The sequence below is a fragment of the Schistocerca americana genome, chromosome 6, assembly GCF_021461395.2.
Source record: "Schistocerca americana isolate TAMUIC-IGC-003095 chromosome 6, iqSchAmer2.1, whole genome shotgun sequence".
Classification (NCBI taxonomy): Eukaryota; Metazoa; Arthropoda; class Insecta; order Orthoptera; family Acrididae; genus Schistocerca; species Schistocerca americana.
This window is the reverse complement of record NC_060124.1, coordinates 322,758,359-322,784,709: the sequence shown is the minus strand read 5'-3', so window position 1 is coordinate 322,784,709 and position 26,351 is coordinate 322,758,359. Positions and strand designations below refer to the sequence as shown.

The following is a 26,351-nucleotide window of genomic DNA, read 5'->3' as shown; positions in this document are numbered from 1 at the left end:
ATCATCGAATCACGTGACAGTGTTGCTCAGCTCCCCTGTGGGTAGGTGCCGGCATCACAAATGGAATTCGATGCATTTTATCCAGCAGCTCCAGAATTTCTGTCTAGGCCAAAAAGACCTCATGGTGAGCTTCGAGATGATCTTGCTTTTTACATGGGTACCTATAAGAGACACACTAAGCTTCTTAGGAGAAAAATGTGGACCAGTACGAATAAAACTGTTTGAATTCATTCTTACGTCAACTTACATTCTCTTTGACAGAAATTACTACAAACAAACAGCTGTCGAGAGGAATGTTGTTACATGTATTGCCAAATGCATTGAGGTTGACAGACATCATTTTGAGCAAATGCATTAATGTGGTATTTACTGGTAATCAAGCTGTAACAGCATGCAGTCTCAGAAATTATAAGGTCACAAAGGTACATGTATCACATTGGAAAAACTGAAATAAAATGTTCAAACGTACCTATGTTCTGTATTTTAATTTAAAAAACCTACCTGTTACCAACTGTTTGTCTAAAATTGTGAGCCATATGTTTGTGACCATTACGGGGACATCTATCACAAACCGAAAAAAGTGGACCAACTAAAACATTCATATTTCTTTATGTACTACACGAATATGTAATAAAAAATGGGGGTTCCTATTTAAAAAAAACACAGTTGATATCCGTTTGACCTATGCCAGCGCCATATAGTGGGTCAACCATAGCGCCATCTGGTTTCCCCCTTCAAGCTAGACAAGTTTCGTTCTTTGTAGTTTTTTCGTTTGACACATATTTGGTGAGAACTTCAAGTTCACTGTGGAGATAAAAGAAAATACGTCCACTTGTGGACGTGCTCAGGAGACGAAGACTGGATGGCATACTAGGACACAGCTTATGCCATAAACCGATGCATGCAGTTTTTTACTTGCATGCCGTAACGGCAGACAGAATTTGTTCTGTAAATTTGTGAGTCAAAGTGGTCACTCAAGCTGCAAAAATACTTCACTAGCTCATAGACTTCTAGGAGATTTTATGAAGAAACTTATATTCCAGAGGCACATGATTCAAGTGCAGCAGCAGCACTTTAATCCGCTACATCAGATTGGCAACACGAACAAAATGCCTGCCTGTGGGGACACACAAAGCAATACAATAATGAACTATAAAGGGGTGAAAAGTACCTCATGAAAAACAAAGAACTACTTTGATGTTAGCAGGTTTTGTTATTCTGAAGTGTAAAACTTTGCTGAGAAAAATTTCTGTAAGCCAAGAAAAAGGCTCATGGATGACAACAGAATTAATAATGGTAAGGTTAGTACTGTTTGGAATTCCAGATGGCTCATGGATAACAACAGAATTAATTATGAAAAGGTTAGCTACTATTTGAAATTCCAGATACAGTGTGCTATCCAGTAAGAGAGCTATCCTAGTGTTGGTTACCTGTAGTCACCTCATACCTGAAGTCAAGAATGAAGTCTGTACATGGAAGACAGACATAGTCATTATGTCTGGAGATATGACTTAAGAACTGGGCTACAGTACTTGATTTCATCACAAACAAGCTCAGAAAACATTAATCTGATTGGCTTTTAGAAGGAGAGTGTGCTCTTGTTCTATCTGAAAAGTTTAAAAACCCATCAGTTAACCTCATGTGTGAGTGAATTTTCTCTTTTTTTGTGTGCTTGTTGATGACTCAAAGCTTCTGCTCAGTGATTGGACTCCTTTGCTCCTAAAGTATTTACATTCTGCCAGAACTTTTCTACTATAGTTCTGTAATTTATTTGTATTACACCACAAAAAATCTGATTAACAGTGACCATATTGTGAACAGTTTTTTTAATAAATGAGTAATGTGGCATTACATAATATAAAGAAAAGGTAATCACTCACCTACAACTGACTGATGTATTGCACATAGAAAAACCCAACAGAAAACAGTATTTCACTAGCTTTTGAACTCATACTGTTTCTCTAGCTAAAGAACTCCCATTCACACACACATCCCTTCCTACCTACCTACATCCATGGTGAGACTGACTGTTTTTTATCTATTATTGAGCACAGTTGCTTCGGTTAATGGTAATGGGAAGGGGTTGGGGAAGGATGCATGACATGAGGATGGGGCAGCTGTTTTGACGGATGACTCAGCTGCCACACAACAAGATGGAAGGTGCTCATAGGATAGAGCATTTAAGAAGTAAAGAGTGGGAAGAGGACAGGGAAAGGAGGAAAGGAGAGGAAGGTGGAGATGAAAGGTGAGACAGGAAGGAAAGAGAGAGAGGGAGAAGCATAGGAAAGGAGGGAGGGGCAGGGAGAGGTAAGGTGAGGCAGTGGGAAAAAAGTTTAGCAAAGGTTTGGTCTGGAGAATTACAAGAGCACAGGTTGTGCTGGAAAGGCAATTCCCTCCTGCATAGTTCAGAGAAACTAGTGCTGAAAGCGAGTATCCAAATGGTTTGCGTAGTGGAACGGCTTTTGAAGTCATTTGTGTTGTGGTGCGCTGCATGTTTGACAACCGAATGGTCAAGTTTTTGGGTTGTCCCAGTTTAGCTTCGTGGGAATAGACAGTTGGTTACTTGTCATGCCCACATAGAATGTTAGCTGCTTTCAGACATGGCCATGCTTTTTAAAGGGTAGGAAATGCTTGTGCCTGGGCTGTGGTAGGAGGTGGCAGGTGGGTGTATGGTACATGTCTCGCATCTGGGTTGATAACAAGGGAATGACCCACAGGGTGCAGGGTTGGGTGCAGGACTGCAATAGGGATGGACAAGGATATTCTGTAGGTTGGGTGAGTGATGGAACACTACTTGGTTGATGTTGGTAGGAGGGTGGGTAGGACATCACTCATCTCACAAGAGAGCACCTAGTCGAAGCTACGGTGAAGGGTGTGGTTGAGATTTTCAAGGCAGGTTGATCAGAGGAATGCTGGTCAGAGGCTGGTTAACAGGTATACTGGATTCAGACAAGGAGATGACACGTGATCTGTTTATGAATGAATTGGACAGGATACTGACTGCCAATAAATGCTCTGATTGTCTTTATAAATGGGTTAGAACACTGTTGCAGAAACAACGAAACAGACATGCCAAATTCAAACAGACACAAAATCCCCAAGATTGGCAATCTTTTACAGAAGCTTGAAATTTAGCACGGACTTCAATGCGAGATGCTTATAACAGTTTCCGTAATGAAACTTTGTCTCATAACGTGGCAGAAAATCCAAAGCGATTCTGGTCATTTGTGAAGTATGTTAGCGGCAAGAAACAATCAATGCCTTCTCTGCACGATAGCAATGGAGATACCATCGTAGACAGTGCTACCAAAGCAGAGTTACTAAACACAGCCTTCCGAAATGCCTTCACAAAAGAAGACAAAGTAAATATTCCAGAATTCGAATCGAGAACAGATGCTAACATGAGTAACGTAGAAGTAAATATTCTCGGAGTAGTGAAGCAACTTAAATCACTTAATAAAAGCAAGTCTTCTGGTCCAGACTGTATACCAATTAGGTTCCTTTCGGAGTATGCTGATGCATTAGCTCCGTACTTAACAATCATATAAAACCGTTCGCTCGATGAAAGATCTGTACCCAAAGACTGGAAAGTTGCACAGGTCACACCAATATTCAAGAAAGGTAGTAGGAGTAATCCACTAAATTACAGGCCCATATCGTTAACGTCGGTATGCAGCAGGATTTTAGAACATATATTGTGTTCGAACATAATGAATTACCTTGAAGAAAACGGTCTATTGACACACAGTTAACATGGGTTTAGAAAAGATCGTTCTTGTGAAACACAACTAGCTCTTTATTCAAATGAAGTGCTGAGTGCTATTGACAAGGGATTTCAGATCGATTCCATATTTCTGGATTTCCGGAAGGCTTTTGACACTGTACCACACAAGCGGCTCGTAGTGAAATTGTGTGCTTATGGAATATTGTCTCAGTTATGTGACTGGATCTGTAATTTCCTGTCAGAGAGGTCACAGTTCATTGTAATTGACGGAAAGTCATCAAGTAAAACAGAAGTGATTTCTGGCGTTCCCCAAGGTAGAGTTATAGGGCCTTTGCTGTTCCTTATCTATATAAACGATTTGGGAGACAATCTGAGCAGCCACCTTCGGTTGTCTACAGGTGACGCTGTCGTTTATCGACTAATAAAGTCATCAGAACATCAAAACAAACTGGAAAACAATTTAGGAGAAATATCGGAATGGTGCGAAAAGTGGCAGTTGACCTTAAATAACGAAAAGTGTGAGATCATCCACATGAGTGCTAAAAGGAACGCGTTAAACTTCGGTTACATGTTAAATCAGTCTAATCTAAAAGGCGTAAATTCAACTAATTACCTAGGTATTACAATTATGAGCAATTTAAATTGGAAGGAACACTTAGAAAATGTTGTGAGGAAGGCTAACCAAAGATTGCGTTTTATTGGCAGGACACTTAGAAAATGTAACAGACCTACTAAGGAGACTGCCTACACTACACTTGTCTGTCCTCTTTTAGAATACTGTTGCGCGGTGTGGGATCCTTACCAGATAGGACTGACTGAGTACATTGAAAAAGTTCAAAGAAAGGCAGCACGTTTTGTATTATCGCGAAATATGAGAGAGAGTGTCTCAGAAATGATACAGGATTTGAGATGGACGTCATTAAAAGAAAGGCGGTTTCATTGCAACGGAATGTTCTCACGAAATTCTAATCACCAACTTTCTCCTCTGAATGCGAAAATATTTTGTTGACACTGACTTACATAGGGAGAAATGATCACCAAGATAAAATAAGGGAAATCAGAGCTCGTACGGAAAGATACAGGTGTTTATTCTTCCCGCGCGATTTACGAGATTGGAATAATAGAGAATTGTGAAGGTGGTTCGATAAACCCTCTGCCAGGCACTTAAATGTGATTTGCAGAGTATCCATGTAGATGTAGATGAAAACTTTTGCTTTCCAATGTGGGTGTGGCATCCTCGGGTAGCGAGGCTCCAAGGAAGAGATTTTTTGATGTGGAGCAGGTGACAGTTGTCAAAGTGGAGGTACTGTTGGAGGTTGATTCACTTTATATGAATAGATGTATTTACGGGGCCGTTTGAGAGGTGGAAATTGAATCTAGGAAGGTGGCTTGTTGAGTTGAGAAGGACTAGATGAAGCTAGTTTGGGAGTAGATGTTCAGGTTTTGGCTACCATAAGTCCAGATCATGAAAATGTCATCAATGAATCTGAACCAGGCAAGTTGTTTTACGAATACGAAGGATTCCCTCATATGGTCCGTAAATAAGTTGTCACGTGATGATGCCATGTGAGAACTCATGACAGTACCATAGATTTATTTATAGATCTGGCCTTCAAAAGTGAAATAGTTGTTGGTCAGGATGTGGTTGGCGAAGAGGATTAAGAAACAGATGGTGTGTTTGGTATCAGAAGGATGTTGGGGATTAAGATGACATTAATTTTTCTCCATTGTGTTTCGCAACTGTTTCTCCCTTCAAAGTAATGATGTGGCGTACATTTGGGTACAGCTTGTGCTCGGGCCAATATAGTGCCTGCTATGAAGTCTGCCATCATATGGTGATTGTAAATTTCATTGTGGAACAAAATGTTTTCAATTACAAATATCTTAATTACATTGTAAAAAATAGTTCAACGAAAGGTAATTTTGGATGTAGTTCAGTTAAATAGTAATTGTAGTCTCATTAAAAAAATATATGTGGATTCTTTAGGTATGGTAGTGGTTGTGGTGGTGATGGTCTCCACTCCAAAGTGTGGTTTGATGCGGTTGTCCATGCTAGTCTGTCCTGTGTAACTCTCTTCATCTCTGCATAACTACTGCAATCCATATCCAGTTGAACATGCGTACTGTATTTGGGGCTTGGTCTCCTCCTACAACTTTTATTTCCCCATACTTCTGTCTGTTACTGGATTGACAATTCTTTGACGATGTCACAAAACGTGTCTTGCCAACTAGTCTCTTATATTTGTCAAGTTGTACCATAAATTCCTTTTTTCTACAGTTTTGTTCAGTATCTGCTTATTAATTATTCAATCTATTCATGTAATCTTCAGCATTCTCCTGTAATACCACATTTTAAAAGCTTCTGTTCTCTACTTGTGTGAAGCGTGTGTCATCCACGTTTCACTTCCATATAAGGGTACACTCCAGACAAATATTCTCAGAGAAAACTCCCTAACATTTAACTTTGTACTCAATGTTAACAAGCTTATCTTTTACAGAAATACTTTTCTTGCCATTGATAGTCTGCATTTTATATCATCTCTACTTCAGCCATTGCTACTTATTTTGCTATCAAAATAACAAAACTCATATACTACTATGAGCCTCATTTCCTTATCTAATTTTCTCAGAATTACGTGATTTAATTTGACTACATTCTATTACCTTTGTTTTACTTTTGTTGATGTTCATGTTATAACCTCTCTTCAGTACATTACCCATTGAATTAAACTGTTCATCCGAGTCTTTTGCCATCTATGGCAGAACTACCATCGGCAGTCCTCAAGGGAAGTTTGTCCCCAAAGGCTTTAACTAGTGTAAAATTCTCAGGCTTCAGCTGAGTGAATTTGTTGAAATTATATGCTTTCTTTTTTTTTGGTGTCACTCCCATAATTTTCTGATGAAGTGTTAAGGTGATGTCGCGATTATCCTTACATAGGCACCACAGTTTTTATTTCTTCTCTCTGAACTTTTTGCTTTCCAAATTTCTGCTTCCTTTCTTTCACCACTTACTCAGTGTACAGTCTGAATATCATTGAGTATAAGCTACCACCTTGTCTTACTTCTCAGCTACTTCTTCCCTTTCATGTCCTTTGACTCTTATAACTGCAGTCTGGTTTCTGTATAAGTTATGATAACTTGTCCTACCCTGTTCCATATCCTTGCTGCGCTCAGAATTTCAAGGACTGTAGTCCAGTCAGTGTTGTTGCATGTTCATATACTTCTTTGGAACCTAAACTGATGTTGTCTGCCCAATGTATGTATTTCTGCTCACATTTATTCACAGTTTTAAATCATCCTAAACCTTCCCCAAAAGGTTCTGTGACATGGTGGTTGGTCAGTCGACAGACATGCTCGTTGTTTCATATTTGTCAGCCACATCTGGAATTGCAAAAGCTAATTGACAGTTTACAGCTGATACCACTGTTCATGTCTGTTTCTGTAATAGATTAATGTCCATTTGCTTCTACCAGGTTTTTCAACCCAAAAGTACGAAATTTTTCTTAACATCCCAAAATCGGTGAAAATAATTTCGTATTAGTGAATTGAAAATACTGCTGTTGGAAAATACAAATACGTCTATTAAGAAATGGCAATGAACAGCAAAATCATCTGAAAAATGGCTAAAATTCGCTCTTGTCGTTTCAGATGTAGCTGACACAGTTGGGATAACAAACCTGACAGCCAGCTGATCGACCAATAAAACACGGTCCCTTTGAGTGTGGCTGAGAATTATTTACAACTGTGAATAAATGTCACCAGAAATAAAAATATTGGGTAGACAGTACGGGTGGTGCAAAAATATTTGGAAGAGCATCTGTGCCACATAAAGAACAAAACACTATTCCGACTAACAAATCCACTGTGTAGAGCATATCATCTCCTGTAAATGTGCTGTGAAACATTATGAAAAAAGACCATGGCCTGGGCTATCTCATCTTGTGACAGTAATACAGAAATCCATCTGTCAAAGAACATCATTAACTGAGATAACCACCCCCCCCCCCCCTTCCCATGTGCGGATCTGGGGGGTTAGAATAGGCCCGCGGTATTCTTGCCTGTCGTAAGAGACGACTAAAAGGGTCTCCAATGTTTCGCCTTTTCTGTGACGGTCCGCTCTTGGGTTTGACCTCCACCTTTACCAAATTTCTGTTGATAGTGCGTGCCACTTGGGGAAGGACGTCTTACGCGGTGTTTTTTGTTTGTCCATTGTGCACCAAGATCTTGCATGCTAGTTATTGTCGTGTAGTGGGCATTGCACCCAACGTCTTATGTGTTGCCTACTTTCGTCTCCTACGCTGTACCATCCTTCGTGCACATGACAATTCTGGACCATTTCAACACCCAAAATTCAGCACAGTAGCCAGTCCATTGTGGTGGGGTTGTCATGTATCTTCTTGGTGGTAGCTTTCTGACAACATAGGGATCGCACTGTTGATGCCTGAGCTGAAACCTCCCCTTGTATGCCTAGGAGTAGGTGCCCATCCTTCTGTGGCACTGGGACTCCCAGCAATGGCCATCCCGCCAGGTGGTCCTTGCTGAGGCTGGGTGACGCCCGTGGGGAGAGCCCCTGGTTGGTGTGGGTGGCATCAGGGCGGGTTACCCGCAGTGAAATGGGTTAAATTGAATCAAGCTGGTGGTCGCTTGGCCCCAGCAGTCTGCAAGCATGTCAGAAATAATTTTGATGCTGCGACATATGATTCCCGATTGTTCCCCTACCTGGGAGGGCCGTAGGGCGACCAGATCTCGAGAGCCGTATTCGCCTTGGTACCTAGTTTGCAGCTGTACTGATGAAGAGACCTTTCAGGCAACGAAGCCCCAGTCTTTCGTAGACCATCTTGAAGATAGGTTTGAGGAAGTGGCAGCTTTGTCTAAAATGCGTAGTGGGGCGATTTTGGCCCAAGCGGCCTCCCCAGCCCAGTGTTGCTCGCCTGTGACAAGCTGGGTGATATCCCTGTGTCGATTACTCCCCATAAAAGCCTTAATTTGGTCCAGGGTCTTATTTTACATCGTGACCTCCTTTTGCAGTCGGATGAGGAGCTACACGCCAACTTGGAGTGACGGGATGTCCACTTCGACTGGCGCATGCATAGAGGACCCGAAGATAACAGGGTTGCTACTGGTGCCTTCATCTTGGCTTTTGAGGGTGACTCGTTACCTGAAAAGGTCAAGGTGATGGTTTACCGTTGTGACGTGAAACCTTACATCCCTCCTACGCGGTCCTTCAGGTGTTGGAGGTTTGGCCACATGTCATCATGCTGTACCTCCAGCATCGCCTGCAGGGATTGCGGTCATCCTCTGCACCTGGGCGCTCCGTGTGTACCTCCTCCCACTAATGTCAAATGCGGAAAGCACCACTCCCCCTGCTCGTCTGACTGCCCTGTACTCCGTATGGAGCGGCGGATAATGGAGATAAAAACCCTGGACAGGCTCACCTATCAAGATGCAAAGAGGAAATGCGAACGACTTCATCCTGTTCCAATGACTACCTCATTTGCTGTGACTGCGACTTCGTTGCCCCTGATGGCGACGGCTGTCCCTTCATTTGTTAAACCTCCAGTGGGCCCTCTGGGCTGCCCCGACTCTTCCCCCGTGTCTGTGATGGCGAACACTGCTTCTTCTGGTGCTCCCAAGTTACCTCCTTTGGGAGACCAACCCCTGAAATTGACGGGGTTGACGGACCCTGCCCCCCTGCCGGAGGTACGCCAGCCTCCTCCGTCTTCTCTCACGCAGAAAGAGTTTGTTGGAAGTCTACCTTTTAAGGCATCCTCCAGCACGACAACTGACACCAGTCAGTGGCTCAAGGAGCCGCAAGCGTCAGATCACAGAGCTTCCCACTCTTCATCTGTCCCTGACCCTCCTTGTGAGACTCCCTCCCAGGTTGCTCCTAAGGAGCAGCGTGAGGAGGAGGAGGAGGAGGAGGAGGAGAAGAAGAAGAAGAAGCTGGGTATGAAGGAAGAGGTTCAGGTTGCCTCTGTGCCACCTGTTGCTACCAGCTCTGCATCTGAGGATGATTTGCAGATTTTGGCATCCCCCGATGACCTCAATCTTGCCTCTGCCTCAGGCGCAATGGTTCTCGATGAAGGCTCTCCTTCGGTGGTGGTAGATGATCCAGTGCATAATCTGCCTCCTAGGTCCCTTCACACCTTTTTCAGCTGTGGAAAATATCATTCTCCAGTGGAATGCAGTGGTTTTTCTTCCACCACCTTGCTGAGCTCCGACAACTTATCAGCCTTCACCCTTCGCCCTTTCTTCTGCATTGCTCTCCTGGAAACTTGGTTTCCGGCGATGTGTACCCCCACCCTCTGTGGCTATTGGGGTTATTATAAGTATCGGGCAGCTTCTGAGAGGGTATCTGGTGGAGTCTATGCCTTCATCCTTAACTCTCTTTACAGCGAGCGTGTGCCTCTTCAAACACCTTTAGAGGCTGTCGCTGTTAAAGCGTGGACATCACAGGCTGTTACCGTCTGCAGTGTCTATCTTCCACCGGATGACGATGTCTCGCAGCATGTATTGGCTGTGCTGATAGCCCAACTACCGCCGCCTTTTCTGTTACTGGGTAACTTTAACACCCATAACCCTCTGTGGGGTGGATTGGTGGCAACAGGCTGAGGCACTGCCATTGAGCATGTGTTGGTGCAGCTCAACCTTTCTCTCTTAAATAATGGTGCCCTCATGTATTTCAGTGTGGCGCATGGCACATACTCAGCCATTGACCTTTCGGTCTGCAGCCCTGGCCTTCTACCATCTATCCGCTGGAATGTGCATGATGACTTGTGTGGTAGTGACCACTTTCCGATCTTTCTGTCACTGCCACAGCGTCGCTCTTCTAGGTGCCTCCCCAGATGGGCTTTGAATAAGGCTGACTGGGACTCTTTTGCCTCCATTGCCACTCTTGAGCCTCTTGATCTCGATGCCATTGATGTGGTGGTTCACACGATAACCACCGGTATCTTTTCTGCAGCAGAATCTGCAATTCCCTGTTCTTTCGGTCCCCTCGGTGGAGGACTGTGCCTTGGTGGTCACCCGAGATCACGGAGGCGATTAGAGATAGCAGGCGGGCCCTCCAGTGTCATAAGTGGCACCCATCACTGGACCACGTCATTGCCTTCAAGTGGCTCTGTGCCTGAGCCCGACGCCTTATTCACCATGGAAACAGGAGTGCTGGGAAAGGTATGTCTCCACCATTGGCATCCGTACCTCTCCATCGCAGGTTTGGACCAAGATTAGGCGACTCAATGGATATCGGACCCCCATCAGCATACCTGGGCTTTCCGTGAATGGAGCAGTCTGTACTGACTCTGACACGATTGCAGAACTCTTAGTGGAACAATATGCTCAGAGTTCTGCTTCTGCGAATTACCCGCTGGCTTTCCACTCCTTGAAAGAGTGGTTGGAACGTCGGAACCTTTCATTCCATACGCGCCACCCCAAATCGTACAATGCTCCATTCATTGAGTGGGAATTCCAAAGTGCACTGATATGGCTCCTGGGCTGGATTGCATCCACTATCAGATGCTCAAACACCTCTCGGTGGACTGCCAGCAACGCCTTCTAGACCTTTTCAACCATATCTGGGTTGAGGCTGAGTTCCAATGACAATGGCGGGAAAGCATTGTTATCCCCGTCTTGAAACCTGGCAAGAACCCACTGGATGTGGACAGCTACCACCCCATTAGCCTCACTAATGTTCCATGCTAGTTGCTCAAACGCATGGTGAGCTGGAGGTTCAGTTGTTTACTTGAGCCTTGGGGCCTTCTGGCTCTGTCCCAGGTTGGGTTCTGCTCTGCCACCGATAATGTGGTCTGCCTGGAGTCTGCCATTCGCACGGCATTTTTCTGCCGTCAGCATCTCGTTGCTGTCTTTTTTGATATGCGGAAGCCATACGATACAACATGGGGGCATCACTTCCTCACCAGGCTTCTTGGGTGGAGTCTTCGGGGCCCGCTTCTGATTTTTATTCAAAATTTTCTGTTGCTTTGTTCCTTCCTTATGCAAGTTGGTCCCTCCCATAGTTCCTACCAAGTCCAGGAGAATGGGGTCCCGCAAGGCTCTGTCTTGAGTGTCTGCCTCTTTTTAGTTGCTATCAATGGGCTAGCTGCAGCTGTTGAAATGTCCATATCGGCTGATGACTTTTGCCTGTACTGTAGCTCCACTGGCATTGCGGTTGCTGAACAGCAGCTACAGGGTGCTATCCGCAGATTGCAGTCTTGGGCCGTCACGCACGGCTTCCAGTTCTCGGCCGCCAAGACCTGCGTCATGCATTTCTGCCGATGTCGCACTGTTCACCCTGACCCACGGCTTTATCTTGACAGCAAACCTCTCGCCATGCTGGAGACGCATCGGTTTTTGGGCATGCTTTTTGATGCCTGGTTGACTTGGCTCCCTCATCTTCAGCAGCTTAAACAAACTTGCTGGTGCCATCTTAACGCTCTTCATTGCTTGAGTCACACCAGCTGGGGCGCTGATCGGTCTACCCTTCTCCAACTGTATCATGCGTTGATTCGTCCCATCTCAATTATGGGATCCTGGTTTATGGTTTGGCACTGCCTTCAGCATTGCAGTTGCTTGACCCCATCCTTCATTGCGGGATCCGACTCGCAACTGGAGCTTTCCGCACGAGCCCTGTCGACAATCTACTTGTGGAGGCTGGTGTCCCTCCATTGCAGATCCAGCAGCAATGACTGCTGGTCGCTTATGCTGTGCATATTTGTAGATTGCCCGGGCATCCCAATTACCGTCTCGTGTTCTCCAACACGGTCGTCCATCTTCCCTAACGGCAGCCCCAGTCAGGGTGTCCGATAGCGGTTCGTGTCCAGTCTCTCTCTCTGGGCTTGAGCTTTCCCCTCTCCCACCTATTTTCCGGGCCCGTATGTGTACACGCCCGTGGTGTGTGCCCTGCTCATGCCTTCAGCTGGATTTAGCACAAGGCCCGGTAGACTCAGTCCCTCCTGAGGCCCTCCGCTGATGCTTTCTTTCCATCTTTCCCATGTTTTCCGGCTCTGCCATAATCTATACCGACGGTTTGATGGTTGCTGGTTGAGGTGGTAATGCCTTTACTCTTGGGGCACAATCTGAACAATGCTCTTTGCTGGATGGCTGCAATGTTTTCACTGCAAAGCTTGTAGACATCTCTCGCACCCTAGAGTATATCCGCTCCTGCTCAGGTGAGTCCTTCATTATCTGTAGTGGCTCCCTGAGCAGTTTATGAGCTGTCGACCAGTGTTTTCCTCGCTCTCATCTTGTGATGGCTATCCAGGAGTCCATCCACACTCTTGCCCATTGCAGCATTGTGGTTTTTGTATGGACACCAGGTTATGTCGGCATCCCGTGTAATGAACATGTTGACAGGCTGGCCAGATGGGCTATCAGTGAACCGGCCCTGGAGACTGACCTTTCAGAATGTGATCTCCAGTCCATACGGCTGCAGAAAGTCCTTGGTACCTGGAGTGATGAATGGCGCACCCTGCCTTCACCCAACAAACTTCGGGTCATTAAGGAGACTGCAGGTGTGTGGCGCTCCTCCATGCAACCCTCTCACAAGGACTCCATTGTTCTCTGCTGGCAATGCATTGGCCACACCTGGCTGACACACGGTAATTTATTGCACCGTGAGAACTCACCTCTATGTCGCTGCGGGTCAGTGTTGACAGTGGTCCACATCTTGTTTGACTGTCCGCTTTTAACTGTGCTCAGACAGACGTTTGTTCTGCCTGATACGCTTCCTGATCTTTTAATGGACGATGCTTCAATGGCAGGCTTAGTTTTGAGTTTTATTTGAGCAGGGGCCTTTTATCGCTCGATCTGAGGGTTTGTCCCTTTTTTGTGTTGCGTCTGGCCTTTGGCCTGCGGTTTTAGGTTGGGGTTTTTAGTGTTTCTTGGTGGTTGGTTTTTCCTTTTTTGTTTCTACGGTCAGCCAACCACTGTACAACTCTGTGTGCTTTTAATTTCTTGATTTCTGGTCTTTGTCTGTGTCTTCCCTTGTTCTCTCCGTTGCTTGTTTTTATTCCTTGTGGGTTTTCATGGTCGTGGAAAAAGGGACCGATGGCCTTTGTAGTCTGGTACCTTCAGCTCCCACAAACCAACCAACCTACTGAGATGTGAGGTAAACCATACATTGCAGTTTTTCACAGCCAGTATTTATGTATTTGATTTTTTGTTTTTTGTTTTATGGTCATTAACCTTCGGTCCAAGTCATGTTTCAGCACCAAACATTGCACCTCATAAAGCTGGAGACTTCACCTGAGGCCATAAAAAAATTGGATAGCAGTTTCAAACTTAAACAAACTTAGCAAGCCAAACTATTTATAAATATCCATGCAGTGATTGATTCATGACATCATTAGTCCACAGCCTCAGTTGACCGAGTCATGTCAAAATGTATTGTAGAGCTTGTAGTAAGGGTGTCCCCCCCCCCCTCCCCCCCCAATAAGCTGGCACACTTTTTTGTTTCAAATGTTGGTACCAGAAACAACTCATCTGTGCTTGTACAGACAACATCTGCATTGCTGTTCATGAAGATTGTAAGGTCTCCTCTCACTCAGCTAAAGTCTGATAAATATGTAGATTCATGGCGACTCCAATGTCATTGTTCTGCAGTTGATAGCAAAAGTATATAGAAATGATGAATGTACATCAGAGGATTTGTTAATATTCTTTGTGAGTACTGGCAAATTTTTTCCAGAAAAACAATAAAAATGTATAAAACCATAGCAATGGAGCAATGAGTACAATGGTTTCCTGAGATCAGTGCTACTGTTGATTTATCTACATTTCCATGGTGACATTGTTCTTGTTTTCCGTAAGCCAGGTATTAAACTTCATTTTGCAGCCAGTGTTCTGGTGATTATGATGATGATGATGATGATGATGATGACGTTTATGTTGTCTCTTGCTTTAGGAGCTGAAAGGATAGGCACAGAAATTTTCCTCAGTCCGTAGCTTAAAGCCCATAAAACAAAAGTCATCAAAGAGTTACATCATTGGTGAAACATGGGATTCTGAATTAAACTAGTTGCCAAATCCAAAAGGACCACCCGTAAAGGTCTCTGGTGACTACTCTTGGTCCTGTGTGAGAGCTTTAGGAGCTGAAATGATAGGCACAGAAATTTTCCTCAGTCTGTAGCTTAAAGCCCATAAAACAGAAGTCATCAAAGAGTTACATCATGAGTAAAACATAGGATTCTGAATTAAACTAGTTGCCAAATCCAAAAGGACCACCCATAAAGGTCTCTGGTGACTACTCTTGGTCCTGTGTGAGAGCACATGAAACATCTGAAAGGAAATGCTGTGACTGGAAACAAAGCTTGCACCATCCTGGAAACTAGAAGTAGAGGGAATGCTTATATGAGAAGTAGACTATGCAACTGTGCCTCATTGAATCAGACTACATGATGATGGTATTTGGTGAGAAACTGATAATTTTTCTCCATTTCTTGTATCATCTGGTAGAGGTATTTTAGTGGGAGTGGAATCCTGGATAATAAGGATGTGACAGTTCCAGTTCTGTAAAAAGTTTCAAACTTTCTTTAGGTTTTTCCGTAGCTTGCTCTTTTTATGATACATTATATACTGTGTGCTGCTAAGTATATGCTCATCACAAAAGTTGATCATTTCCCATAAAATCTGTTGATGTTATGTAAAAACACCTAACAATAATAATACTGTTTTAATGTTTAACTTTTTAGTGCATAATAATATATTTTTGGATCTCATATACGAGCCTTTTTTTAAAACTAAAGTCCATTTGGCCATGAAAAAAGTAAGCTCATGAGAAGAGGTTTTTATCAACAGTAATATTTTATTACATATCTGCTTTACTTTTCCACATAATTGCTGTTCACGTCTGTACACTTTCTGTACTGTTGCACTAGCTTCTTTAACCACTCTGCATCGAAGTCTGCCACCTGGCAGTTGAACCATTTGATAATGACAGTGTTGAGTTCATTGTTGCTTTGAAATTGTTGTCCAAACAGGCACTTTTTCTAATGCAAGAATGTGTGGACATTAACACAGTAAGGAAACAACGTAAGCTAAAGAGAGATGAATGGCCAGTCATTATAGCTAAGATATGGGCCAAAAACGTGGAAATCCACTGATATAAGCAGTCTTCAGAAAGGGCACATTGTCGTGGCACTGCAGCTGGAAATGAGAATCTCTGAAATAGCAAAGCTGGTTGTCTGTTGGCATACTACTGTCATGAGCACCTATGGGAAGCAGTTAAAAGATGGTGAAATAACGAGTAGGCCATATAGTATTGGACAATTACATCTCATCACGAAACGTAGATGTTGGAGGATCCCCCACTGTGTAATCCAGGATAGGCAGTTATCTGTGGCAGATTTGATGACAGATTACAATGCTGGTATAGGCCCAAGTGTTCTAGAGCACATCATTCAAAAGCCATTGTTGAACTTGGAGCTCCACATCACACAAACCCCAGTGTTTCTACGAAGACCCAACATCATCATCAGTTATGATTGCAGTGGGCACATCATCACTGAGTTTTCACCTTGTTTTGTCTATCAAATAAATCACATTTCTTGTTACACCAGATCAATGGTTGGGTCCTTATATGTTTTATCCGGGCAAATGGCTGCACAAATCGTGCACCACGCCACAGATGCTGGCTGGTGAGGGCAGAATTATGTTATGGGGTACACTGATTTGGGCTTCCATGGGACCTGTTGATGTAATTGAAGACATCATGACAGCAGTGTACTACATGAACATTATTGCAGACCATCTGCATTGCTTCGTGCTTGAAGTGTCCCTCTATGGTAATGACATCTTCCATCAGGATAACTCTCCATGTTGCAAGGTCAGAATCATGCTTCAGTGGTTTGACGAGCCATTATACTGAAGTTTTACTTATGTCTTGGCCAGAAAATGTGCCTGATCTGTACCCATGGGACATATATCAGGTGCCAGCTGCATGTGCGTAAACCACCATCCCGTAACTTGTGGGAATTGCTTGTCCTGTGCGTAGACGTCTGGTGCTACATTCTTCTGGAATACTGTCAAGGACTTCTAGAGTCCATGCCAAGCATACTCTCTGTTGTACTGTATTTCAAAAGTAGAACACCACACTATTAGACAGGCGGTCAAAATGTTTTGGCTCATCAGTCCATATCAGCTGTAATTGTTGACCAATGTTCCATAAAATCAGCCAAACAATGTCCTTTTTATACCAAAAAATGGTAGACATCATTTTTCGATTGGATAGTGGATATTGCTTAAACTTTGTTGGTTTGGGTGAACTTGAATGGTTCCACTGCATTGACTGTTGTTTTGATTCTGCATTGATGTATGATACCCATATCTTGTCAACCGTAAGAATGCGGGGAAACAAATTATCTTCATCTTGTCTATAGCACTCTGAAAACCGTTGTGCAGTATGCATTCTTTGCTCTTTGTGCTGATCACCGAGTATTTTTGGAACATACCTTGTACACAGTTTGTACACAGTTTGTGGTATCTAAGCTGCTCAGTGACAGTCCTGTAAACTGAGGTTCGAGCAACATTTTGGGATTCATTAGCCAGATCACTAATCATCAGTCACTTCAAAGTTTTTGGTTCACTTGATCAATGATGTCATTGATCCAAATAAAGGGCCTGCCAGTCTGCTGTGCATTGTGAACATTTGTGTGCCCATTTTGAAATTCTCGACACCACTTTGAAATTTGTTTGTCACTCATTATTTCAGCTCCATACACTAGGCATGATTCTCAATGGATTTCAGATCCTTGTGCCAGCAAAAATCAATCACACCATGCACTTCGCAAATGGTGGGATCTATGATTGTCCCAGCCATTGCGATCTGCTCTCACAGACTTCCAAAAAACTGCTGAATCAAACCAACACTGCAGCAGTTTCCTAAAGAGTTGGTAGACAGAGCGGCATGCATAAAATTTCATTTAGGCCTACCATTAGTAAAATACTGAACATTAGGCCTTAGTTTTGTAATATGCCTCATATATTCCATAGTCAGATGATTTACAAGTCGTACAATTAATTTTTGTCATTTGTCTGCTTAAATTTTTGCCATAATAACATACAATGTTTTCAGCACAAACAAAAGTCCCTACAGTTACTGTCATAGATGATTTTGGAAAAAGTAAAAATATCCCTTATTGTTCTCTCCTTGTGTACTGTACATATTTTGATAAAACAGTTGATGATGATGATGATGATGATGAAACTTCTACAGGTGCATTTTCTACATCTACATGTGCATACATACTCTGCAAACCACTGTGAAGTGCATGCAGGGAGTGCTTAATGAGGTGCCATATGTTAGGGTTTCTTCTTGTTTCAATTACACATGCAGCACAGAAAGAATGACGGCAGTAATTTGTCTGCTGTAATTTGTCTGAACTTGTCTTCAAGTTCCATATAGGAGTGATATGTAGGGAGCCGAAGAAAACCTCTACAGCCTTCACTTTATGCTTAATTTTACGCATTTTAGCTTTTCAACAGTGTTTATTTTTAATATGATTGATATATGGATAAGTATAAAAATAATTGACATTTATGACAAAATATTTAAAATGCAACTGCAGCCTCAAAATGAAGCAGTTCAATAGGTATCGGTCACAACTGTAAAGGGATATTTCATCTGTTTCTAATTTCCATAACAGCTGAAGCCATAGGTGTTTTCTTTCGTACTTAATGCTGTACGGGTTGTAGTGGTGAAAAGCTAATGTGGATGAACTACAAAATCCAGTTTTAAACCTGTACACAGGCACCAAAGCAATTTGTGATGCATTAAAAATGTTCAGATTTGAAAACAGTTACTGGTGATGGTATTTGTATTCTCGTACAGTATCATCTAAATCAACAGTCATCAATACATCATACTGAGAAAAACGTGATTATGAAACAATAAATACCTTCTGTCAGTTCTTTTTCAAATATTCGTATTGTTGCAGTTAAGTGCTTTCTTCAAGCTTTGGCATGCTTGTGGAGGAAGTTATGAAGAAAAGGAAATGTTGTCACGATATGACAACTTGAGAAAACAGTATCCTCTGTTAGATGCTGCTACATCTGAAAGTGCTGCAATGGCACTTTCACGTACTTCGAGGTGGCAAGATGCTTTTGAACTACTGGATATGATTAAGGTAAGTGATCCACCTTTTTATTCTGCAGTATATAAAATATAGTTTTTAAATGAACATGACTGGTTTAGGCATCTGCATGAGGTGCAAGAGGGGGCACTTGTCTCTTTAGACTCTGGGGTACACAGCTTTTATCCCTTACAGAATTCTGATAGACTTCTAAAAATAGTTTCCTGTGATTCTGCCGAACCTCTCATTTAGTAGTATTACATTATTGTAGTTTTTGTGGCATAATGTGTCTGTAAGCTGACCAATTCATTACATAAAAAAGGGCAATTTATTTTAGAGTCTTGGACCCATCCCCCCCCCTCCCCCCTCCCTCCCTGGCCACCACACACCACACCTCCAGATAAATTTCTATGGATGCTCATATATGATTGACTGAACAAAGTGACTTTAAGAAAATTATCTTACCACCTTCCATATCCCCTCCCATACTCTCTTACTACATTCTTATAGGCTGGTGTCCAAAGTGCCGTAATATTTTGTATTGGGATCAAGTCGTGAAACAGTGGTATGTTCATTTTAACTGAAGTGGAAGGAGTGTATGTCCACACACACACACACACACACACACACACACACACACACACACACGTGTATATAAGGTTCACATCAGAATTGTAGTAAAAACATGATTATGAAGGATTCTAAATGTTGTACCTACTGATTAAAAATTGTGGTAGGTTACTAACCTTAAATCTAAGTGAAAGAGTACTACAACTGAGGTAGTAGAATGTGGGCTGATCACTCTGATGTTGATACAACAAAAATTTTGTTTTGGAAGAATTTTAGTACCTCCTGAAGGGGTGAAACTCACTGTTTACTTGTTTCTGGTGTGACATAAAGGAAAACAAAAAATCTGTCAGGCGAAAAAACAGATGAATACAGGAAATTACACATGAATTTGATATTTTTCTCTGTCAAATAATTAGTTATTTGGCAAGCTGTGTGGATGTTGACAAAGAATAATGTGATTTTTTGGGTTTTTTTTCTGCTTTCATTGATGACTTGTGGTAAAAACAAATTGTCGTATACCACTCAAGAATACTGTTGTAATGGCCCACCATGCAGTAAGTGCTGTAGTACAGCTCCCTGGATACGGCGATGGGCCCTTTTCGAACATGTAATTGCATTGTTGTTTTTAATACATTCTACACTAGTGACTTGGGTTGCCCAACTTGACTGTTAGGTGATTGCACATGCTTATTTACCATCAGATTGTATGACTGCACATATTTATTTACCGTCGCGCGTGTCAGTTTGTGATTGACCATATCCATGTATGAGTGTGTCTACTACTTCCTGCTTTTTTAAAAAAACATTTTCTGATCTTCCTTTCAATTTCCCACATAGGTCTCTATGGAGTATCTATCATTTATTTTCGTTATAAGGCTTTGGCCATACATTTTCACCTTCTTATTTTCAACATTTTTAACTATCTCTTAGTCACTCCTTTTGTCTCCCAACCAGGGAGACATAAATCCCTGCTCATTCTACCTCCACCAGTTCAGGAAACTTTCCTTTGCCCTAGAAAAACTGCGAACAACATCCTTTTTCTGAAATTTTGTCTGGCACATGGTATACCTCCCAAAGGGCTTACCATAAAATTGGCTTTCGGTCTCTCATCAGTCCTACCGCAAAAATCTTCATCTTTTCCATTTCCATCAGTCTCTCATCAGCCCAGCCTAGTCCTTCATAATCCCACAATTCAAACTAAAAATGTACTTGGCAGCCTCTACTCCTACTACAAACTCCTTGTACTTTTTGACTATTACTTCTTGAATGCTATCATTGGAATAGAAACTCATGCCCCTCAACAGTTAGAACAGTATTCCCAGCACCATCTAAGGAAACTGTCCCAGCTACTCCTGTCCTTTGTCAATGTAGTGTTACCTATAGGCAAGAAAGAGCCTTTCATTCTGCTCCAACTCCCGCCCCTCTCTCCGCCCTCCCCCGTTAACTCCTCATAGCTCCCCGACCATGCCTGGCTGACATATTTTAGCTACCATATCAACAAAAGTTTTCTCCATCCTCCATGAAGTACACTGCTCCTGAACTTGCGTCCCGTAACACTGCAGTCAGCTTTTTTGCCAAAACTCTGACTCCAGAGGAACTCTCTGAAGGCCTCACCTTTAGCTTAAAATCTAAGTTCAGACATGCTGAAATTGTATCGATCCTTCTTTCTTTTAAGTTTTCTCTACAAAGGAAACATACCTTTGCTGTTCTCTACAAAGAAAACATTTCTTTGTCACACAACCCACTGACAATAATCAACAGACCCCCTCTAGTAGAACCTTGTCTAAAACAGTTTCGACCTCTTCTCCCCAATTCTATTCAATACCTCCTCATTAGTTATGTGATCTACCCATCTAATCTTCAGCATTCTTCTGTAGCACCACATTTCGAAAGCTTCTATTCTCTTCTTGTCTAAACTATTTATCGTCCACATTTCACTTCCGTACATAGCTACACTCCATACAAATACTTTCAGAAACGACTTCCTGACACTTAAATCAATACTCTATGTTAACACATTTCTCTTCTTCAGAAACGCTTTCCTTGCCATTGCCAGTCTACATTTTATATCCTCTCTACTTCGACCATCATCAGTTATTTTGCTCCCCAAATAGCAGAACTCCTTCACTACTTTAAGTGTTTAATTTCCTAATCTAATTTCCTCAGCATCACCTGACTTAATTTGACTACGTTCCATTATCCTCGTTTTGCTTTTGTTGATGTTCATCTTATACCCTCCTTTCAAGACACTGTCCATTCCGTTCAACTGCTCTTCCAAGTCCTTTGCTGTCTCTGACAGAATTACAATGTCATCGGCGAACCTCAAAGTTTTTATTTCTTCTCCATGGATTTTAATACCTACTCTGAACTTTTCTTTTGTTTCCTTTATTGCTTGCTCAATATACAGATTGAATAGCATCGAGGATAGGCTACAACCCTGTCTCACTCCCTTCCCAACCACTGCTTCCCTTTCATACCCCTCGACTCTTATAACTGCCATCTGCTTTCTGTACAAATTATAAATAGCCTTTCGCTCCCTGTGTTTTACCCCTGTCACCTTCAGAATTTGAAAGAGAGTATTCCAATCAACATTGTCAAAAGCTTTCTCTAAGTCTACAAATGCTAGAAACGTAGGTTTGCCTTCCTTAATCTTTCTTCTAAGGTAAGGCATAAGGTCAGTACAGCTTCACGTGTTCCAACATTTCTATAGAATCCAAATTGATCTTCCCCGAGGTCAGCTTCTATCAGTTTTTCCATTTGTCTGTAAAGAATTCGCATTAGTATTTTGTAGCTGTGACTTATTAAACTGATAGTTCGTTAATTTTCACATCTGTCAACACCTGCTTTCTTTGGGATTGGAATTATTATATTCTTCTTGAAGTCTGAGGGTAGTTCGCTTGTCTCATACATCTTGCTCACCAGATGGTAGAGTTTTGTTAGGACTGGCTCTCCCAAGGCTTCAGTAGGTCTAATGGAATGTTGTCTACTCCGGGGGCCTTGTTTCGACTCAGGTCTTTCAGTGCTCTGTCAAACTCTTCACGCAGTATCGTATCTCCCATTTCATCTTCATCTACATCCTCTTCCATTTCCATAATATTGTCCTCAAGTACATCGCCCTTGTATAGACCCTCTATATACTCCTACCTTTCTGCTTTCCCTTCTTTGCTTAGAACTGGGTTTCCATCAAAGCTCTTGATATTCATGCAAGTGGTTCTCCTTTCTCCAAAGGTTTCTTTAATTTTCCTGTACCCTAATGAGATAAGCCTCTACATCCGTTTTTGTCCTCTAGCCATTCCTGCTTAGCCATTTTGCACTTCCTGTCGATATCATTTTTGAGACGTTTGTATTCCTTTTTGTTTGCTTCATTTTTATATTTTCTCCTTTCATCAATTAAATTCAGTATTTCTTCTGTCACTCAAGGGTTTCTACTAGCACTCATCTTTTTACCTATTTGATCCTCTGCTGCCTTCACTATTTCATCCCTCAAAGCTACCCATTCTTCTTCTACTGTATTTCTTTCCCCTATTCCTGTCAATTGTTCCCTTATGCCCTCCCTGAAACTCTGTACAACCTCTGGTTCTTTCAGTTTATCCAGGTCCCAGCTCCTTAAATTCCCATCTTTTTGCAGTTTCTTCAGTTTTAATCTATAGTTCATAACCAATAGATTGTGGTGAGAGTCCACATCTGCCCCTGGAAATGTCTTACAATTTAAAACCTGGTTCCTAAATCTCTGTCTTACCATTATATAATCTATCGGATACCTGTCAGTATCTCCAGGCTTCTTCCTTCCATGTATACAACCTTCTGTCATGATTCTTGAACCAAGTGTTAGCTATGATTAAGTTATGCTCTGCGCAAAATTCTACCAGGCGGCTTCCTCTTTCATTTCTTAGCCCCAATCCATATTCACCTACTATGTTTCCTCCTCTCCCTTTTCCTAATCTCGAATTCCAGTCACCCATGACTATTAAATTTTCGTTTCCCTTCACTACCTGAATAATTTCTTTTATCTCATCATACATTTCATCAATTTCTTCGTCATCTGCAGAGCTAGTTGGCATATAAACTTGTACTACTGTAGTAGGCGTGGGCTTTGTGTCTATCTTGGCCACAATAATGCGTTCGCTATGCTGTTTGTAGTAGCTTACCCATACTCCTATTTTTTTATTCATTATTAAACCTACTCCTGCATTACCCCTATTTGATTTTGTATTTATAACCCTGTATTCACCTGTCACCTAGTCAGGTGATGCTGAGGGAATTAGATTAGGACATGAGACACTTAAAGTAGTAAAGGAGTTTTGCTATTTGGGGAGCAAAATAACTGATGATGGTCGAAGTAGAGAGGATATAAAATGTAGACTGGCAATGGCAAGGAAATCGTTTCTGAAGAAGAGAAATTTGTTAACATCGAGTATAGATTTAAGTGTCAGGAAGTCGTTTCTGAAAGTATTTGTATGGAGTGTAGCCATGTATGGAAGTGAAACATGGATGATAAATAGTTTGGACAAGAAGAGAATAGAAGCTTTCGAAATGTGGTGCTACAGAAGAATGTTGAAGATTAGGTGGGTATTGAATAGGATCGTGGAGAAGAGAAGTTTGTGGCACAACTTGACTAGAAGAAGGGATCGGTTGGTAGGACATGTCCTGAGGCATCAAGAGATCACAAATTTAGCATTGGAGGGCAGCGTGGAGGGTAAAAAGCATAGAGGGAGACCAAGAGATGAATACACTAAGCAGATTCAGAAGGATGTAGGTTGCAGTAGGTACTGGGAGATGAAGGAGCTTGCACTGGATAGATTAGCATGGAAAGCTGCATCAAACCAGTCTCAGGACTGAAGACCACACCTATCCATTTCCCTGTTTAAATTTTCTAACCTACCTGCCCGATTAAGGGATCTGACATTCCACGCTCCGATCCATAGAATGCCAGTTTTCTTTCTCCTGGTAACGACGTCCTCCTGAGTAGTCCCCGCCCGGAGATCCGAATGCGGGACTATTTTAGGACGCCATCATCATTTAATCATACAGTAAAGTTGCATGCCCTTGGGAAAAAATTACGGCTGTAGTTTCCCCTTGCTTTCAACTGTTCGCAGTACCAGAACAGCAAGGCCATTTTGGTTAGTGTTACAAGGCCAGATCAGTCAATCATCCAGACTGTTGCCCCTGCAACTACTGAAAAGGCTGCTGCCCCTCTTCAGGAACCACACATTTGTCTGGCCTCTCAACAGATACCCCTCCGTTGTGGTTGCACCTATGGTACGGCTATCTGTATGGTTGAGGCACGCAAGCCTCCCCACCAACGGCAAGGTCCATGGTTCATGGGGGGGGGAGGTGATATCTTGTTACACACATTTTGTTTAATGTAAGTAATGCTAAATTTCACTATAAGTTATCTTGCTACACACATTTTATAGTGAAATTTTACATTAAACAGCACTTGGTTCCAGCTGTATTTCAGGTCCATGTGAATAATAGCATATAGTCTTATCATTGTTACAGAATAATTTTATTGTAATGTTGACCATAGTAAATTTCATAATTGTTTGACTCATTTTGATAAGTGTTCATATGATGTGCTATGGAAAATATATTCTTATAGTGACTATTTTGACTGTTCGCAGAATGGCTGAGAGCTAATTAGTACTAATGAAACTATGCATGTTACAGCTGACCCACCATCCTAAATCTGCTGTTTACACTTCCTTGGCTGTTGCTGCATTTCGTAATGGAAATAATGAACTTGCCCACTCAGTCATGGAGGAAATATTTGAACGGGATGATAGACGACCGGGTCCTGAGGCCTATTTGGCTTGGCTGCAGCACAGTGATCCAGAAGAACTGTTACAATTTATTGCAACCCATGGAGAAAAGCCTACTGACGAAGTAGTGTGTGCTTTGTCTGAGAAGCTGGAAGCTGACAGAGGATTTCAAGCAAATTTTACAACTGTAAACAAGAGGTAAAGAAGTTATTGATATTTGGGGGGGGGGGGGGGGGGGAGACTGTGTGTGTCCAGGTGGCTAGCCCTAATAGATTTTACCAGGAATTCTGGTTCTTGGTTTCTGGGGATACATCCTCCCATCGAAAGCTCATAAAAACAGAAATGGCTCTTCCAAGTAGATGTCTTCTGAATTCTCCTAGCTTAAGAAGTGAGACAAACAGGAGGGCAGGTTTTTGGGAAGCAATAAATAAATAAATTCCTTGCCTCTATCACTTCTCCATCATGCATACTCCTTCCTTGGAGTCATGACTCCTATTGTCAACATTTCACCAAGCTGCCAGTGTAGATCTTTTTCCATTGCTTCCTCTTTACAACCCACACCCACAATTTTTATGATCCGATGTTTTTGCTTTTTGCCTTCTTTATATTTAAATTAATTCTTCTCTTTCAAAAATGGCCTGTATTCAGTGCAGAAGAGGCAGACTATCCTGAGATAGTGTCATTTTGTTCTCTGTCTGTCTTGACTTCTTAGTTCTCTATCACATGTGTCAGTTGCTTTTTCATGTCAATTGGAAATTCTGGGAAGTGTGCATGTGGAAAGTCAGTTTTTTACTTCAGACTTTCTCTTGAAAAATTGATGTACAGAGCTCTTTATGCATCACACATGGTTGTCATTGGCAGAAAAAGACAGAATACTTTTGTCTGAAATGTCATATGATAAATTTCCTCACACTAAAACACATCCTCTACCCCCATTTTTGTCTAATATGTGGTGTGTTAATTTCCTCTTGTCATTGCACATACCTTTCCCTTCCCCCACTCCCTGTCTCTCCCTCAGCCCTCATGCCTGCATCCGTATATGCACCATACTGTAATAATTTGTCTATTAATTCTGCTTTGTCTGCATCTTACTGACAAGCTTCTCTGTAACAAAATTTCAACAACTTTTTTAAAATAACTTTAAATAATAAAAACTAATTTTATTACATTCCATTGGCAAATTTCCGTTATGAGCCACATCTTACATTAAGGCCTTGCCTTTTGGTGATC

The 26,351-nt window shown here is 42.2% G+C and overlaps 1 protein-coding gene across 9 annotated transcripts in view; it reads left to right on the top strand.

Annotated features, from left to right (window-relative positions):
- LOC124619857 (mitochondrial ribonuclease P catalytic subunit) overlaps positions 1-26,351 on the top strand; it is a 134,356-nt gene that overhangs the window by 23,498 nt on the left and 84,507 nt on the right. For all 9 annotated transcript variants that reach the window (XR_006980148.1, XR_006980149.1, XR_006980147.1 and 6 more), the window contains exons 3-4: positions 18,655-18,843; positions 25,030-25,319. Coding sequence is in view for 4 of the 9 variants with exons in the window: in XM_047146472.1 (XP_047002428.1) it covers positions 18,655-18,843; positions 25,030-25,319 (479 nt within the window). In the remaining 5 variants the exon portion in view is untranslated. The remainder of the gene's footprint in view (positions 1-18,654; positions 18,844-25,029; positions 25,320-26,351) is intronic.